Source organism: Entelurus aequoreus, linkage group LG02, assembly GCF_033978785.1.
Source record: "Entelurus aequoreus isolate RoL-2023_Sb linkage group LG02, RoL_Eaeq_v1.1, whole genome shotgun sequence".
NCBI lineage: Eukaryota > Metazoa > Chordata > Actinopteri > Syngnathiformes > Syngnathidae > Entelurus > Entelurus aequoreus.
In genome coordinates this window covers 44,870,614-44,889,529 of record NC_084732.1, presented here as the reverse complement: position 1 = coordinate 44,889,529, position 18,916 = coordinate 44,870,614, and the positions used below count along the sequence as shown (strand labels likewise).

Here is an 18,916-nt window from a genome sequence, read left to right as displayed (position 1 = left end):
TTTACGGATTGGTGACTGGAGGTGCAGCAGTTTGTATACAGGGAGAAGAGCCAGGGGGAGAGTACACAGCCCTGAGGAGTACCAGTGTTTGTGGTTCGACTGTCCGAGACAATCTTCCCCAGCCGTACGTGCTGTCTTCGGTCTGTCAGGAAGTAATTAATCCAACTGCAGAGGGAGTCGGGCACGCTGAGCTGGTAGAGCTTGTCTCGTAGCAGTCCAGGGAGGATGGTGTTGAAGGCAGAGCTGAAGTCCACAAACAGGATCCTAGCGTAGGTTCCTGGGGAGTCCAGATGCTCCAGGATGAAGTGGAGGGCCAGGTTCACTGCATCATCCACAGACCTGTTGGCTCTGTAGGCGAACTGCAGTGGGTCCAGGAGGGGGGCGGTGATGTCCTTGAGGTGGGGCAGGATCAAGCGCTCAAAGGACTTCATGACCACAGCCGTCAGCGCGACCGGCCTGTAGTCATTTAGTCCTGTGATCCGTGCTTTCTTGGGGACAGGGACAATGGTAGAGGTCTTAAAGCAGGACGGCACGCGGCATAGCTCCAGAGAGGTGTTAAAAATGTCAGTGAAGACAGGAGCCAGCTGGTCCGCACAGTGTCTGAGAGTGGAGGGGGAGACACCATCCGGCCCGGGGGCCTTCCGCGTATTCAGCTTCAAGAACTGCCGGCGTACATCCTCTTCTTTGATGGAGAGGGTCTTTACAGTCTTATGATGTTTTTGGAGTCCTGTGATGTCATTGGAGTCCTTTGAGTCCTTTAACTCCTTTAATGAAGTGCTGGCATTGGTGGGGAGGGTGATGGTGGGGGGAGCATGGCTTTGATGAGCTGAAGGCCGTTCATGACGACAGTAATGTGTGTTGAGGCCCTGAGCGAGAGTCCGGTCATTCAGGGCCTGGGGGGTTTTGGGCTTATAGTTCGTAAGGGCCCTTAGACCTCTCCAAACTGCCGCAGAATTATTGGAGCGGAACTGTTCCTGTAGACGGTTAGAGTACACAGATTTAGCTTTCTCCACTTCCCTGGTGAAGTGGTACTTCGCTTCTCTGTATGTACTTCGGTCCCCGCTTCTCCACGCAGCCTCCTTCTTCTTGCGCAGCTGTCGGAGCTTGGGTGTGAACCAGGGCTTGTCGTTGTTATAACAAACCCTGGTGCGCATTGGAATGATGCGCGCCTCATTGAAGTGTATGTATGAGGTCACAGTGTCCGTATACTCGTCCAGATTGTTCGTGGCCGCTCCAAATGCCTCCCAGTCTGTCGTTTCCCAACAAGCATGCAACTCGTCCACAGACTCGGCGGTGAAACACTTAATGTTCCTCATAACAGGTTTAGCCAGTTTCAGTCTCTGTCTGTATGAAGGGATTAAGTGCACCATCACGTGATCTGATAGTCCAAGTGCAGTGCGCGGGACTGCATGAAAAGCCTTGCTCAATGTAGTGTAGCAGTGATCCAGCGTGTCCTCCTCTCTGGTCGGGCCTTTAATAAACTGTCTATACTTTGGTAATTCCTGGCTCAAATTTCCCTTGTTAAAGTCACCAAGCACGATAACAAGAGAGTCAGGAAAAGACCGTTCCACATGTAAGATCTGTCCTGCGAGCGCGCGCTGAGCGTCACACACGTCCGCGCCGGGCGGGATGTAAACAGCCACGAGAATGAATGAAACAATCTCACGCGGTGAGTAAAAGGGTTTACAGTGCATGAAGAAATATTCCAGAGAAGAAGAACAGTGTCTGGAAATCACGTCTGTACACCAGCTGTTGTTGATAAAGAAGCAGAGTCCACCGCCTCTTTTTTTGCCAGAGAGCGCCGCGTCTCGGTCCGCGCGGAGAAGATGAAAGCCCTCCAGTTGAAGCGCGCTGTCCGGGACACTTGCGCTCAGCCAAGTCTCCGTGATATAATGTGATATACAAATAAATACATGGTTTGTATAAATAAACGCGTATTTGTAAATATATTTTTTGAGATTTGAAAATATATACAAATAAAATTTATAAATATAAAAATGTGAAATACAAATAAATCAATAATTTGTATAAACGTTTATTTGTAAATATATTTTTGACATTTGAATATAAATGTGCTTGATTTTGTATTTGTATTGAATTTGCATATGTGGATCACTTTTTTGCTTTTGTGTCGATGAGACATTCCTCCCACAAACCAGACGCACAATTAAATGTGACCTACACACTCCTCTGAACAACCAGCAGAGGGCACTGCAGCCAAAGTGGTCTCGGTCATAGATAAGAGATCAGTATCTACATCGGAACAAGGTCATTAAACGGCATTGATACAATAAAATAAGCAGCTAGCACGGTCTTTCAGATTAACTGGATAAATTAGCATGAGCTAATACAATGCTAATGTTAGCAAGCTCAGGCCCGTTGTGCATTCTCTCTGTAAAGACGTGGATTGTTTTTGTGCAGAGCACTTCGGGCATTTTGCATATAATGCATTGTAATGCTCTGTGACCGAGACCGCTCTGGCTGCAGTGCCCTCTGCTGGTTGTTCAGGAGAGTGTGTAGGTCACATTTATTTGTGCACCTGGGAGGAATGTCTCATCAACACAAAAAAAAAAGCGATCCGCACTTGCAAATTTAATACAAATACAACTACGAAATCAAGCATATTTATATTCAAATCTCAAAAATACATTAACAAATACATGTTTATTTATAAAAATTCTTGATTTATTTGTATGTCACATTTTTATATTAATACATTTTATTTGTATATATTTTCAAATCTCAAAAATATATTTACAAATGCGCGTTTCTTTATATAAATTATTTATTTATTTGTATATCACATTTGTATTTGTATATTTATTAACATATGCATATGTATTACGGTAATATAATATTGATATATATAAGTTGATGTTAGACAATTCTACTTACATAGGTTTATGACTTTTTAAAAGATGAGATTAACATATCTGGAACAGATGTAGAGATAAACCCACAAAATAATTTGGTTTTGTCAAACAACTAACAAAAAAATGGGGCCAGAAAATTAAATAAAAGTGGTCAAAATATGATTTCAAATAATCATCATTCTCTATATATTCACTTAAATATGATTACACAATTCATATTTCCCTTTACTTCAGAGTGTAAAGATGATCTGATACAGGGTTATCATCAATGGGTGATTACTTACGTATCAAAATAATACATATTTTTCATTATGATTATATTTGTATTAGTGCATCTCCTAGGAGTTAAGTCTCCCCATTTCTTAAAAAACTATTAAAGCCACTGTTTCTAAATTTAATCGGCGGTCCTTGAACGCACAACAGTTATGTGCAATGAGATGCAAAAGTGAAACGTGTACATAACTTTCTTCTATGCTGCCACATATATAATTATTATATATTTACCTTTATCCAATCACATCGTTCTTGTTCCAAAATGTTGGTACTGTGTGTGAATCATACTTGCCAACCCTCCCGATTTTCCTGGGAGACTCCCGAATTTCAGTGCCCCTCCCGAAAACCTCCCGGGGCAACCATTCTCCCGAATTTCTCCAGATGTCCACCCAGACAACATTATTGGGAGCGTGCCTTAATGGCACTGCCTTCAGCGTCCTCTACAACCTGTCGTCACGTCCGCTTTTCCTCCATACAAACAGCGTGCCGGCCTAATCACATAATATATGCGGCTTTCACACACACATAAGTGAATGCAATGCATACTTGATTAACAGCCATACAGGTCACACTGAGGGTGACCATATAAACAACTTTAACACTGTTACAAATATGCGCCACACTGTGAACCCACACCAAACAAGAATGACAAAGACATTTCGGGAGAACATCCGCACCGTAACACCACATAAACACAACAGAACAAATACCCAGAACCCCTTGCAGCACTAACTCCTCCGCTACAATATACACCCCCCGCTAACAACAACCCCCCCCTGAATTCGGAGGTCTCAAGGTTGGCAAGTATGGTGTGAATGCTTAAAGGTGAGCTTTGATGATCTTATGATGTCTGTGTTGCGTGAAGTGTTCGATGCTAGGTTTGCTGCTATCTAGTTAAGACAAACCATTTTGCATTTTTGTTACAGGCCTACTGAAATGAAATGTTTTTATTTAAACGGGGATAGCAGATCCATTCTATGTGTCATACTTGATCATTTCGCGATATTGCCATATTTTTGCTGAAAGGATTTAGTATAGAACAACGACGATAAAGTTCGCAACTTTTGGTCTCTGATAAAAAAAAGCCTTGCCCCTATCGGAAGTAGCGTGATGTAGTCAGTTGTTCGCCTCCTCATATTTTCCTATTGTTTTCAATGCAGCTAGAGCGATTCGGACCGAAAAAGCGACGATTACCCCATTAATTTGAGCGAGGATGAAAGATTCGTGGATGAGGAACGTTAGAGTGACGGACTAGAATGCAGTGCAAGACATATATTTTTTCGCTCTGGCCGTAACTTAGGTACAAGCTGGCTCATTGGATTCCACACTCTCTCCTTTTTCTATTGTGGATCGCGGATTTGTATTTTAAACCACCTCGGATACTATATCCTCTTGAAAATGAGAGTTGAGAACGTGAAATGGACATTCACAGTGACTTTTATCCCCACGACAATACATCGGCGAAGATCTTTAGCTACTGAGCTAACGTGATAACATCTGGCTCAAATGCAGATAGAAACAAAATAAATAAATCCCTGACTGGAAGGATAGACAGAAGATCAACAATACTATTAAACCATGGACATGTAACTACACGGTTAATAATTCTCAGCCTGGCAAAGCTTAACAATGCTGTTGCTAACGACGCCATTGAAGCTAACTTAGCAACCGGACCTCACAGAGCTATGATAAAAACATTAGCGCTCCACCTACGCCAGCCATCCCTCATATGCTCATCAACACCCGTGCTCACCTGCGTTCCAGCGATCGACGGTGCGACGAAGGACTTCACCCGATCATCCGTGCGGTTGGCGGCTAGCGTCGGCTAGCGCGTCTGCTATCCAAGTAAGTCCTCCTGGTTGTGTTGCTACAGCCAGCCGCTAATACACCGATCCCACCTACAACTTTCTTCTTTGCAGTCTCCATTGTTCATTAAACAAATTGCAAAAGATTCACCAACTCAGATGTCCAGAATACTGTGGAATTATGAGATGAAAACAGAGCTATTTTGTATTGTTTTCAATGGGGTACCGATACTTCTGTTTCACTGGCTACGTCACGCGCATACGTCATCATCCAAAGACGTTTTCAACCGGAAGTTTAGCGTGAAATTTAAAATTGCACTTTATAAGTTACCCCGGCGGTATTGGCATGTGTTGCAATGTTAAGATTTCATCATTGATATATAAATTATCAGACTGCGTGGTCGGTAGTAGTGGGTTTCAGTAGCTTTAAGGGGTGTAGCTAGTTGTACACATTGTTAAATTTATTAAAGCAACCTTATTATTGAACATTCAGGGCTATATTTATTTCATATTAACATTTTTGACATTGTTTTATATAACTAACATATTTACAAATTTAACTTACTTCACCAATTATTATTTATTTATTTATTTTTATTGTGATTAGTTATGGAGTATATTGTGAATAAATTGAGAACAGGAAGTGAACAAAAGTTTTAGCAACTGTTATGTAAAAGAAAAGGGGTAGGATTAAATAAGCTCTGCTTCTTCCTACTCCTTTTCGAACATGTTGAAAAGAGAAACTGGAAATTGTGATGTATCATGTTGTATGCTTGCATGTTCGAAATAAACTCAAACTCAAACATGACAGAAGAAAAATGCTTGTTTGCTGAGAGGCTCCAGCACCCCCCGTGACCCCAAAAGGGACAAGCGGTAAAAAATGGATGGATGGATGGATATGTGCTTGACTGGTGAACAGTCCAGAGTTTAATCCATCCAAAGTCAGCTAGAAAAGGCTCCAGCTAACTTGAACTGGATAAGTATGAGAAAGTAAAAGACAAAAATACACTACATTGCTAAAAGGTGATGAGGTGACGACTAGTCCAGGGTGTACCCCGCCATCCGCCCGAATACAGCTGAGATAGGCTCCAACACCCCCCGCGACCCCAAAAGAAACAAGCGGTAGAAAATGGATGAATGGATGGAATTCCTACTTGGCGGAAATCCTATTATCCGGAACCAATTAACAGCAATTAAACTAAGGATGACTGTACCTGCACAATCCAAGTATGATCCAACAAAATACAAGGCTCAGTTTTGCTTGACACTGAAAATATGTATTTTATATACAGAATATAGTAAAACAGGGATTCTTAACTTTTTGACCTCGGGGCCCAACCTTTCTACCACAGAGGGTCCACTCAAATATCAACACTGAATTAGTAATCTTACTCTTTATTTTATTAATTCAATAATTGTATCTAACCTACTTACATCTTACAACCTTGTCAAATGATATTAAATTATGTGTTAATCACAAAAAAATTATAATTTAACACATAAATATTAGGTTCAGGCAGCACGGTGGAAGAGGGGTTAATGCATCTGCCTCACAATACGAAGGTCCTGAGTAGTCCTGAGTTCAATCCCGGGCTCGGGATCTTTCTGTGTGGAGTTTGCATGTTCTCCCCGTGACTGCGTGGGTTCCCTCCGGGTACTATGGCTTCCTCCCACCTCTAAAAACATGCACCTGGGGATAGGTTGATTGGCAACACTAAATTGGCCCTAGTGTGTGAATGTGATTGTGAATGTTGTCTGTCTATCTATGTTGGCCCTGTGATGAGGTGGCGACTTGTCCAGGGTGTACCCCGCCTTCTGCCCGATTGTAGCTGAGATAGGCTCCAGCGACCCCCCGCGACCCCAAAAGGGACAAGCGGTAGAAAATGGATGGATATTAGGCTTAGGTTTGGCTGATTAGAAAAAATGAACACTAACCAAATATATTGCACAAGAAGTCATAAATCCTAAACTCAAATAACTGACGAAAAATAAAATACAGCTTTACCACTAGAGTCATACACTATTTGCCAAAAGTATTTGGCCACCTGCTTTGAGTCACATATGAACTTGAAGTGCCATCCCATTCATAACCCAGAGGGTTCAATATGATGTCGGTCCACCTTTTGCAGCTATTACAGCTTCAACTCGGTCCACAAGGTTGCGGAATGTGTTTATAGGAATTTTCGACCATTCTTCCAAAAGCGCATTGGTGAGGTTGGTCAAGAAGGCCTGGCTCTCAGTCTCCGTTCTAATTCATCCTAAAGGTGTTCTATCGGGTTCAGGTCAGGACTCTGTGCAGGCCAGTCAAGTTCATCCACAACAGACTATTTCATCCATGTCTTTATGGACTTTGCTTTGTGCACTGGTGCACAGTCATGTTAGAAGAGGAAGGGGCCCGCTCCAAACTGTTCCCACAAGGTTGGGAGCATGGAATTGTTCAAAATGTTTTGGTATCCTGTAGCATTCAAAGGTAATTTCACTGGAAAGGGGGCAAGCCCAACTCCTGAAAAACAACCCCACACCATAATTCCTCACACTCAGCACAATGCAGTTCAAAATGTACCGTTCTCCTGGCAACCTCCAAACCCAGACTCGTCCATCAGATTTCCAGATGGAATAGCGTGATTCATCCCTCCAGGGAACGCGTCTCCACTGCTTTAGAGTCCAGTGGCGACGTGCTTAACACCACTGCATCCGACGCTTTGCATAGGACTTGGAAATGTATGGCTTAGATACAGCTGCACGGCCATGGAAACCCATTTCATGAAGCTCTCTGTGTACTGTACGTGGGCTATTTGGAAGGTCACATGAAGTTTGGAGCTCTGTAGCCACTGACTGTGCAGAAAGTCGGCGACCTCTTTGCACTAGGCGCTTTAGCATCCGCTGACCCCTCTGTCAGTTTACGTGGCCTAACACTTGGTGGCTGAGTTGCTGTTGTTCCCAAACTCTTCCATTTTCTTATAATAAAGCCGACAGTTGACTTTGTAATATTTAGGAGCGGGGAAATTTCCCGACTGGATTTGTTGCACAGGTGGCATCCTATGACAGTTCCACGCTGGAAATCACTGAGCTCCTGAGAGCGGCCCATTCTTTCACAAATGTTTGTAGAAACAGTCTCCATGCCTAAGTGCTTGATTTTATACACATGTGGCCGGGCGTGATTAGGACACCTGATTCTGATCGATTCGAATACTTTTGGCAATATAGTGTACTTCATTGATGCTAATCCTTAAAGGGTAACTGCACCTTATTTGGATTTTGTCTATCATTCCCAATCCCAATCTAACACAAAAACACGTGTTTTTGTTTTTTTCCAATGCATTCTAATTTTTAAAATATGGCAAATACAAGGTGGCTAACAATGCAGCTAATGGGAGTACTCTATTGCGCAAATGAAGCCCTCTAAAAACATCCAAAAATCGCCAACAATAATCCATTTACATTTTGTGACCTAAATATTAATCAAATATTCACAATATTGGTATTATAAGTGCTAATGCAGACAAACTATTTTTAGTCATGCCGTGATCACAGAGCACTAACCAGCGAATGCTGCTAGACTGACATATTGAACCAGTGAGCTGCTGCATCGCCTCTGAGTTGGTGAAAGTTAATTCTATATTATGTATCATGCCTCCCACTTGTATAGTACAAAGATGTGGCCATAAATCGAGAAGTTGGTCAACTTTGACATTTCCCTTATACACAAAGATGTGGCGAGAAAAACACAAAAAGATGCTTGTTTGAGGCACTTTTTTGTTTAACCTTTTGTGAGGATTATGATTAATTATTTATCAACATCTTATCAGTCGGCATCTCAGTCAGAGCAGACATCGTACAGTAAGTGATTGTTTTATAATGTTCGTAGTTTATACTTCTTACCTAGTGCTTAGCAAAAGTGCTACTTGGTGCTCAGTATTTAAATAAAGTTAAATCTGATTAGAAAACAGCTTCTAAAACTTGCAGCTCATCCTCCTTATATTCAGGCTAAAAAATATAAGGTGCTGGATCCTTGTTTTTCCCAAAATAGCCTTTGTTGTCTCTCACAAAATCTGCCGTGAGTAATAGTGTTGTTGTTATTGTTGAAGGAAATAGCAAACACTGTGATGTGTCTGTGAAATTCATATGCAGCTCTGTGCTTAAAATGAGCAAAATACGTAAATATTACATGTTAATAATGTGCCTGTTACTACATTACATGTATAATTACAGAGTGTATATAAAACGTTGATGGAAGCTTCTGGATGTTTTTTCTGAGCGCTTTACAGGCAGAATTGAGCAAATCTCAAAGGTCTATTGTTAACTGACCTTTGCTAACAATTATTCAGAAGTTAGAAGGCATCTAAAAAATTTTTTTAAATAGGTGTTATTTTCTTACATAACAATTGAGAATCACAGACAAAATTCCCACAAAAAATGCAGTTCTCTTTTGACAACAGATCACTTTTGCCATCTACTGCCAGTACTTATACTGCACAATAAGCTCCAGCGCTCTAATGACTTTTTTTCTCCAACCTGCAAAAGGTCCTTGAACTTTGTAGATGTGTTGACAAGGTCCGACAAGCAGCTTTCGATCTTGGCTTGGTCACCAGAACCGGGCCCCTGACTGAACAGCTTGGAGCAGTCGTTCTGCACACCAGATGTTTAGATTAAGCGGACAAGAAAAGGAGACTACCTGAGGTACATATTTAATCAAACTTACCTCAAGGTTTCTCTTCAGAGTGGAGACGTTCTCGCTGCATACTTCAGCATTGTTGAGAGTCACCTGAAATCAAAATAAACATCAAAGTCAGAAAGCTCCAGTCCCCACTATGGTGATAGTACATTTCGCTTGTCATCATTAGGGTCACGAGGATGAGCTGGAGCCTATCCCAGGTGGGGTACACCCTGGATTGGTCACCAGGGCACATCTAGACAAACAACCTTGGTTTTAAGAAATACAAACATTACACTGCTATGCAAATAAAGCTCATAAAATACTAGTTCTATTTTTTTTTTACAATTTTTTAGACAAAACGTTCATACACTCACTCTTTTAGATTATTTCTCATTTAATTGTTTAAGTAATGGTCTCACCAAAAAGGCAGCTTTGGCATTTTCAGTGCTCTCGATGTTGAATTCTGTGTTGAACTTTCCCTGCTGCAAGCTGCTCTGCATCAGGCTGACGGCACTACTGACGCCACGCTGGATGTCCTGCAGCGTGGTCGCAGGGAAGCCCTGGCGCAGTTTGTTGTACAGCACCTCCCTAAGAGGTTGGGTGGAGGGACACAAGGGTGAGACAACAACGAATGAAAAAAAAGTTGAGTAGTCGTGTATGAAAGTGCTTCAAATATGGGAACCTAAAGTCGGATTCCAGCACCGAGTTGGCGTGGTTGATCATTGCACACAGGCAGTCGATACTGGAGCTGGACAGAGCTCGACTGATGCACTTTTTTACGATGTAGAAGCAATCATCCACCATGCTGGAAGTCAGCTGACCTTTCTCATAGGTATCCATTGTAACAGCCTGGAAAATGTCAATAGACATACAGTATTACAAAAGACTAAAATGTGTGTCTATCAAGAAAACACATTATAATGCAATCGTTCCACTGCATCTATGGCCTTCCCCAGAAAACCTTTTCTGCTTAGTTTTATGCTTACTTTTTCAATGTAAGAAGCTTCGAAACTAAAAATCAAGTTAGCTCAGCAAATTTAAACAATACTTTTTCTTTATTTTCTCAAGCTGCTACGCCTCGCCATAAGTCTTATGGCACCTTGGAAACTCTCTGAACTAAGGGATAATCCAATACACCATCCCCACCACAATTTAATTGGATCATGCAATACAAGAGTTGTATCAGAATTCTGAAGTTAATAGGGCGGTACTGTGGTACCTCGGTTTTTGTATACCGTCTTGGTTACAAACTTGTCCATTTGCCTTTGTGTTATTCAGTGGAATCCAGTGCTCAAACAAATAATTCTACGTGTTGGTGACTCAGTCTCTATACATTTATTTATCAAGTACGGCTGCAAAATAATCCACAATGGGGCCAAAGAAAGTTGAAGGTGACAGACTAACAGTACTTTGATAAAGAAGGTTAAAAACACTATTGAATTATCCTACCTCTCCGTCTAGGTTCCCTGTCTTCGTCAACAAGTTTAAATTAAGGTAAAAGTGATGTTAAATGTTAATTTATTTCATTCATCATTTATTTGTATTGCACATAGTTTTCTGCATGTACAACTATGATTATTCTTCATAAAATGTGTTTTGTGCTAGTATTTTTGGGTTTCTGGAACCTGTGGCGGCTGCTGGTCTTTCACAAAGGGGAAAATTATTTTCAACTACTCTTTAAATAAGCGTACAGTCTCCAATAACAGATAACAGACAAAAATTAGGGGTGCTCAAAAAATATATTTGTATCCGAATCACAACTTTTATATATTTTTGTTTCTGAATTAATACATAATTTTCAAAAATACATTTGTTTTAATTGATAAAAAAATTAATATATATACATATTTTTTTTATACACACGTTTTTAGACCATCTCAATGCTTAGTTGATGTGTGTATACGTCACCAACCAAAAATAGGTTTTGTAACCCTTTCAAATGCAATAAACATATTTTTCATTACTATAGTATTTGTACTACTGCAATTGGAAGGTGTATAATTTAATTATTCTAAACAGGTAAACATATTTAACAATATATAACATAACATAAAATATATAACAAATTTCTCCCATTTGGAAAAACTGATTTGGGTGGTTTGTTCTGTTGTCTTTTTGTTGCCAATTGCAGATATGACATTTTTTAAAGCCTTTTGACATTGTATTTACTGCTTGTTAATGTTATTTACGACCTTAATTTTCACAAAATCCATGTAATGACTTTAATGCTTTTTAATGACCTACAGAAACCCTAGTTATTTATAGTACGCTTAGACTGTGTTCGTTTTCTTCTGTTTTCATATATTTGATACAACTCTTGTATTGGATCTCATCAAATATTAGAGTCTACCAGCAATGGATCACAATTAGCCATAAAACAGAGTAGTAGACCTTGTTTACAGACTCCCTCATGTAGTATTCCTCCATTGGTATGTAATAGCCAATCAGCTCCTGCATGTTCCTGCTGAGCACGCAATGTTTCAGCAGCGTCTCCACATTCTGCTGATGCTCTGGGTTGCAAAAGCTCACACATTTTAAATCAAATGATCAATTAAATTCTACATGACAAATTGACACAACACATGCTCGCTTACCTGGTGTGACGCTCTGAGCATCGCCAACTTCAAAGTCTGCCAACATACGCCGACGCAGAAAACGCAGGTAAAGCTCCGCCCTAGCATTCATTAAGGTGACTTCTGCTAATACAGGATCCATCTCTCTGTTGATGTATGAATAAAAGGATTGAAAATAAAATAGTGGCGAAAATACATAACAATAAGATATATTTTTTCTGACAGCATCAATAGAAACTGAGCAATAATATATTTGTGGAGGCCGACTTTTTGATACAGCTCTTATTATTGCGATTATTGAGAGGAAACAATGTTAAATTAAATTACCTGGGCTCGATCCTCTCCCCAGGCATGCTCTTCATCATGCTGCTTTGGACAACCTGAAACTACAGCAACCGTTCAGTGGGTGACACAATATAAAACCTTTAGACCATGCATAAGACCTGCGTTGCACACCTTGTTGCGGTATTCCCGCTGCTGAATGAACTTGTCTACTATCTTCTGTGCCTGCTGGTCACATTCTTGCTGCAAATGTGTAATGAGAGTATACAGGTGGCCTGGACCGTAATACGTCTCTACGATGGGCTGATGCGTCTCAACGACGCGAGCAATGCCTGCAAGTAATCAGGTAAGTTTAATATAGACAGTACATAACATTACATAGAGTACTGTGCTAGGCTAAGATATTGTTCCATAAATGATTGATGATTAACAATATTAGTGTCAGCACTATTTTGAGACCAATTTAATCACTAATGTAATCATAGTATAATAATAACAATGCAAGTAACCCTTTCAAATGCAATAAACTTGTATTTCTCATATTTCTTGTTTACCATTGAAATTCGAAGGTTAACAACTTTTAATTATCCAAAGCAAGTAAACAAAATGTATAAATAAAATGGACTCTCAATTTCTGTTAGCGTTTCTGTCCAGTTTCCCCTTTTGGAAAAATAGGGTTGTTTTTTTGTTGTTGCCATCACTTTACAATAAATTTGATGAGCTCATCTTGCTCACGGTTTGAAACTGAATTATTCCCGTAGTGTTACATTTGGCTTTGCAAACTTGGTTTTTTTCTCCTGATTTGTGTTACTTTGCAGTGCTTTTCACTAGCGGGGCATGACTCGACGATACTCTGCCTCCTGTCAGAAGCTAGCAGTTTCGCGTCCACTCACAAAGACGATTGTGGAAGACTGACAAGAGCGTGGAACATGGAAATGTTTTCGATGCTGGCAAAATGATCGAGTTCATTTTTAAAATATTGTTCGATTAATTGACTTAATATTGGCCAAGGCATGCACTGTGCATCCTTTAATATTGTAGCACAACTATGATGGCCATACATAACTAGACAGTCACTAAAAACAGTACATATCTCCACCAAGCCAAATTGTAAAATAAATATGCCCAGATAATTCAGCATTGTGTGTCCAATTATTTGCTAGTTAACAGGCAACTACCTGGTTCATGAAAAATGACCGCCATGCCATAGTGACTGATCGGCAAATATAAATTATTGTATCCGCACCTTTATTTATTGAATGGGTTCTACCCTGTGCCACTCATCTACAGTTGTTATGTGCATTTCTTATGGAAATATCCTGCTATACAAATTATTGCAACAACTAAAGCTAGTGAAGGAATTTTGCACACTACTTTATATGCTGTGGTAAGTATAGCATTTCTTGTGTATGCTCACCTTCTAGCAAAAGTGTCAGAGTATCCGCAAATACGAGTGGAGCTCTTTTGTCGCTCAGGTCTCCTCCTGTTGCCAACAGCAGGTTCTCATCAGCTTTGGAGGCAAGCTTTGTGGAACAATGGGTGTGAGTCATTCGTATTTATGCACTCTTGTCACAACGCATTACCATCCGTACTGACCTGACTGCAGAGATATTTTCCGAAGCGAGTGAGGCCCTGCTGGTGGAGGCCCAACAGAGGAAAGATCTTGAAAAACCTCTCCACCTGCGGCAGGTCTACTGCAGCCACAGCTTCATCCAACTTTTTGCCGACGATAACCTTCAGTTTCTGCTCAGCCTCTTGTAGCAGTAACAGACTGGCATCCACAGCACTACCTGCGCAACAAGAGTCTTACTATTTTAGGCAAATAATTTAATGCCAAACTCAGACGTGCACTTTATCTGATTTGTGTTAAACATACATTCAGAAGCCACAACAAGGTACACTAGAAGAGTGGTTCTTAAAGGGGAACTGCACTTTTTTGGGGAATTTTGCCTATCGTTCACAATCATTATTTTTTTAATTTATTTATGCATTCTAACTTGTAAGTAAACATAAATAAAAGTCTGCTTACAGTGGAGCCAATGGGAGGTCCTCTATTTCGCACATAAAATCCAATAAATAACCATTCAAAAACCGCCAAAAATATTCCATTCGCATTTTGTGACTTGAATATTAACCAGGTATTAGTGATATTGTTATTATAAGGGCTGATGCAGACAAACTATTTAGAGGGGCGCTGTGATCACAAGCCTGTGTACAATTTTGACATAAATCGACTGGAATGATTGCTCCCTGGAAGTTTATAGATTATAAATCATGCATCTCACCTGGACAGAAGAAGTCCGAGGACGTATTCCGAAAAGTCGGTACACTTTGACAGCCATTTAGGACCCGAAAATGGCGAGAACGACAGGAAAAGCCGCTTGGTCCCTCCAAACTCCCCACACCATTTCTTTGTGAGGATTTTGAGTCATTCTTCATCTATATAGTAATATATGATCATCCTAGCACTCGGCACCCTAATGACAGCAGACATTGAACAGCAAGTGATGTTTTATTATGTTTGTTGGCTCTCACAAAGTCTGCAGTGAGCAGTAATCAGTCATGAGGGAAAAAAAAGAAACGTTGTGATGCGTTTTTTAAATTAATGCACCACGTATGCTTAAAATTATCAAAATATGTAAATAATAAATGTTGTTATTAATTGTGCCAGTTACTACATTACATACATACTTACATCATGTATATAAAACCTCAATGGAAGCGTTTGGATGTTTTTTTAAGGGCTTTATAGACGAAATAGAGCAGCTCCCATAGGTTCCATTGTAAGCTGACTTTTGATCGCATTTTTTTAATATTTGGAATGAAAAAAAAATACAAATAACGTTCAAAGTCATGTCTTTCATAATAATTGTGAACGATAGGCAAAATTCCCCCTCAAAATGTGCAGTTCCCCTTTAACCTTTTTGACCTTGGGGCCCAAGTTTTCCACTGCAGAGGGGCCCAGGGTCCAATGAAATATCAAAACTGAATTAGTAATCTTACTCTTGATTTTAATCATATTCAACAATTATATCAAACCTACTTACAGTATACAACCTTGTCAAATGATATAAAACCATGTGTTAATCACAAATATTATTTAATGTAACACATAAACCTTGGACTTAGGTCATGCTGATTAAAAAGATAAGTACTAACCAAATGTACAGCATAAGGAGGGACTAACAACTGAGCTCAGGCGAAAAACAGATTTACATTAAATTATGTTGTGCTAAAATAACTAAACTAAATTAATAATGAATATGTTTCTGAACTCAACTGTCAATAACATTAAAGTGCAAATGAAAATATAGTTTCACCACTTTAGTCATAATTTTTGGGCTTAAGAAATTTCTCTATGACTTTATAATGTTTCTTCCTGGCAGTGTTGCTAAAAAAAAGGTAACCAAAAAAATTACAAATATATATAATAATAATAATATTTGATTAGACTTATACAGCGCTTTTCGATCGACTCGATACTCAAAGCGCTCACAGAGAAGTGAGAACACATTATTCATTCACTCCACATTCACGTATGCAATTTTATAAACAGGTCCGCCCACAGTAAAAAAAAAATATATATATATATATAGGCATATGTCAATGAAAATTAATAAACAAATTATTAGGGCTATGTATTTGACTATACATCCATCCATTTTCTACCGCTTATCCCTTACGGGGTCGCGGGGGGTGCTGGAGCCTATCTCAGCTGCACACTGGCGGAAGGAAAAGTCGCCACCTCATCACAGGACCAACACAGATTGACAGACAAAGTTGTGCTTAATTAACTAATACAAGTTATTTTTAAAATATTATTCCTTGTAGGATGAGAGGATCTCTGTGTAAATGTTCTGAACTCCTGTTTCCTTGCCAGGGGTTTTGCAGCAAGTAAAAGAATGCTCATCAAAGGTAACCACAAACCAGTTGATAGTCAAACAACAGCGCCTCTGCTGGTTTTAGCCATGTAGTGCACTCTGTTGTGCCTCCAATGCTTCAACCCGTTAAGTGAATAAATGGTTCTGCACAATCCATCAAATTCTCAACAATACATTGATTATTGTGTCTTACTTGCTATTTTCTTGTTTGGTGTAAGTACGAGAATCAAGGGTCCGGTATAAAGGTTAACCGGAAGACACCTACTTTCTTCTCCCTGCCTGCTCAGCTCAATGACAGACTGGTCCAGAGAAAGGTATCTGTGGATGTGAGCAGCTGCCTGTTCGTAATCTTCATTATGCAGAGCTGTCTGCACGCCATCCGTACAGAACTTCAGATCAAGTATGTCATCAGCACGCTGGATGACATTATATAGTCGTGTCTAAAAATAAACAAAAAACATAAACAAGCATCAGTACCATTTGAATATAAAAAGCGTCTTTTGATAAATGTACCTTCGCCAGATCTAGCTGTCTGACTTTGCGACTGACATTCTCTGCTAGGCTGCAGGTAAATGTGATCATGCCTGACAGCTGGCTGGCATCTCCTCCAATCAACTGTAGGTTGGGCCTGAAATGACAGAAGCAGTTATTACGACAAGCACCCACCCTCAAATAGGGCTTAGTACAATAGAACTTTATTGTCATTGCACTTAAAAAAATACAACAAAATTAGTTTTTCGTACAACCTTCCAAGAAGAGAACAAAAAGAATGACAAATCACCTCAATAAGACCCAAAAGGGGACCCATTATGCAAAAACAACTTTTCTTACCTATTTGTACATCCATCCATTTTCTACCGCTTGTCCCTTTTGGGATCGCGGGGGTGCTGGAGCCTATCCCAGCTGCACTCGGACGGAAGGCGGGGTAAATCCTGTACAAATTGCCACCTCATCACAGGGCCAACACAGATAGACAACATTCATACTCACATCCACGCACTAGGGCCAATTTAGTGTCGCCAATCAACCTATCCCCAGGTGCATGTGTTTTAGTGTATTTGGGATCTGCATAACTCCTGAAAATTTAAAGTCAAACCATGGAGGCATGGCGGAAATATTTATAAAACAATCTTGCCTGCTTTCATACTTGCTCCAAATGAGCCGTTTCAAATTTGCTCCATTTGTGAAGTCTTTCGCATTGGTGACGTCAGTGGATATTGCCATACATGATAACGTTTTACCCGAAGAGCTTTGTGCGAGTCCACCATTGTAGTCAGACGCTGTAGTCAATAAGTTCCTTTTGTCTCTCTAACCTTTTGTTGTGTTGTTGTGGGGCATACTGGCTCGTACATGCACATGCATCCTCTGCTGTTACCATTTCTAATACAAAATAGCGTGTTGTTCAAACATATATCTGTCAGTAGACTAAATATGGAAGTGCTAAAAATTACAACATGGCTGATGGGGAGAAGGCGCATTCAAAGGGGAGGCACGAAAATAAGCCCGCCCACCAAACTGTGCATCAAAAAGAAGCTTTAAGATGGTCTGTAAAACATAATATATGCAATATTTTGACCAAAGGACCAGCATTACACACAGTAGACCACAATAAAGTGTTTTATAAGTGGGGAAAAAGTCATAATATGACCCCATTAAATGTAGCATTTCAGTTCGTAGTCAGTATTTTTTTTTAAACTGTACCCCATTCTTTGAAGGGCCAGCATTTTTGTGTGAATCGTTCCCTCCTGGCCCACCAGCTGGTCCAGCTCAGCCTCCACTGCTTCCTAAAAGAAATAAAATCAACACAGCAAATGAGGAACATGAACTCCTACTGGGATTATACGAATGTACTGTACTGAAATGTACTGGTTATGTATATAAGTATAAATATAACCAAGTTTGTAACTACTGTACAACCAAACATGTTTAACACATATTTTTGCCAATATTCTCCACATCTTGTCTCAGTTAACCTAAAGTTGTGGTCGGTGAAAGCATATAATATATGCTTACACACATTTATATTCTGCATACCATTATTACTAGCTGGCATAATATTAATTGCATTTTCACAATAACTTTATGACAGGATTATTTACACACTAAAAAAACAAACTGTTTTTTTATTTAAAAAAACATACACACTGCGACCGCGGTAGAAAATTGATAGATGGATGATTTTATTCTGCAATATTTCATACATACTAACGTGAATTAGCAAAAATGACCACTATGGATGTAAACACTACAGTATTGATGTTCCTTCAAAGGTAAAAGAGAGCATTTAGCACGAGCCGACAACCGGAAGTTAAACTAGCGTAGCTGGCCACAGTGTACACGTCCACATACTGGATATATGTCATTATATGTCGTTTTATTCCAACCTCCTCAACACATAGTTGCTGATAAACTTTCTCCAGGTCCTCCAGCTCCGTCAGCGCCGAGATAGAGTCCATACTAACAGAGGGCAGATTACCAGAGCCGCATCGTCTCGGTGCGAGCGACCCGCTGTCAGCCATCTTCCACATTTGGCCGTAAAAAGTAATTCCTCGTCGAAGTCTGTTAGGCACAA

General features: G+C 40.1%; 1 protein-coding gene across 1 annotated transcript in view; it reads right to left on the bottom strand.

The window, feature by feature from the left end:
• Window positions 1-18,916, bottom strand: part of cog4 (component of oligomeric golgi complex 4) — a 26,340-nt gene extending 7,424 nt beyond the window's left edge. Inside the window, exons 1-14 of the mRNA XM_062027434.1 lie at window positions 18,729-18,916; window positions 18,046-18,128; window positions 16,858-16,972; window positions 16,610-16,784; window positions 14,060-14,253; window positions 13,881-13,986; window positions 12,638-12,795; window positions 12,509-12,567; window positions 12,203-12,327; window positions 12,000-12,118; window positions 10,291-10,457; window positions 10,028-10,196; window positions 9,654-9,716; window positions 9,467-9,580 (exon numbers count right to left, since the gene is read on the bottom strand). Of these exons, the coding sequence (XP_061883418.1) occupies window positions 9,467-9,580; window positions 9,654-9,716; window positions 10,028-10,196; window positions 10,291-10,457; window positions 12,000-12,118; window positions 12,203-12,327; window positions 12,509-12,567; window positions 12,638-12,795; window positions 13,881-13,986; window positions 14,060-14,253; window positions 16,610-16,784; window positions 16,858-16,972; window positions 18,046-18,128; window positions 18,729-18,872 (1,791 nt within the window). The 5' untranslated portion in view covers window positions 18,873-18,916. The remainder of the gene's footprint in view (window positions 1-9,466; window positions 9,581-9,653; window positions 9,717-10,027; window positions 10,197-10,290; window positions 10,458-11,999; window positions 12,119-12,202; window positions 12,328-12,508; window positions 12,568-12,637; window positions 12,796-13,880; window positions 13,987-14,059; window positions 14,254-16,609; window positions 16,785-16,857; window positions 16,973-18,045; window positions 18,129-18,728) is intronic.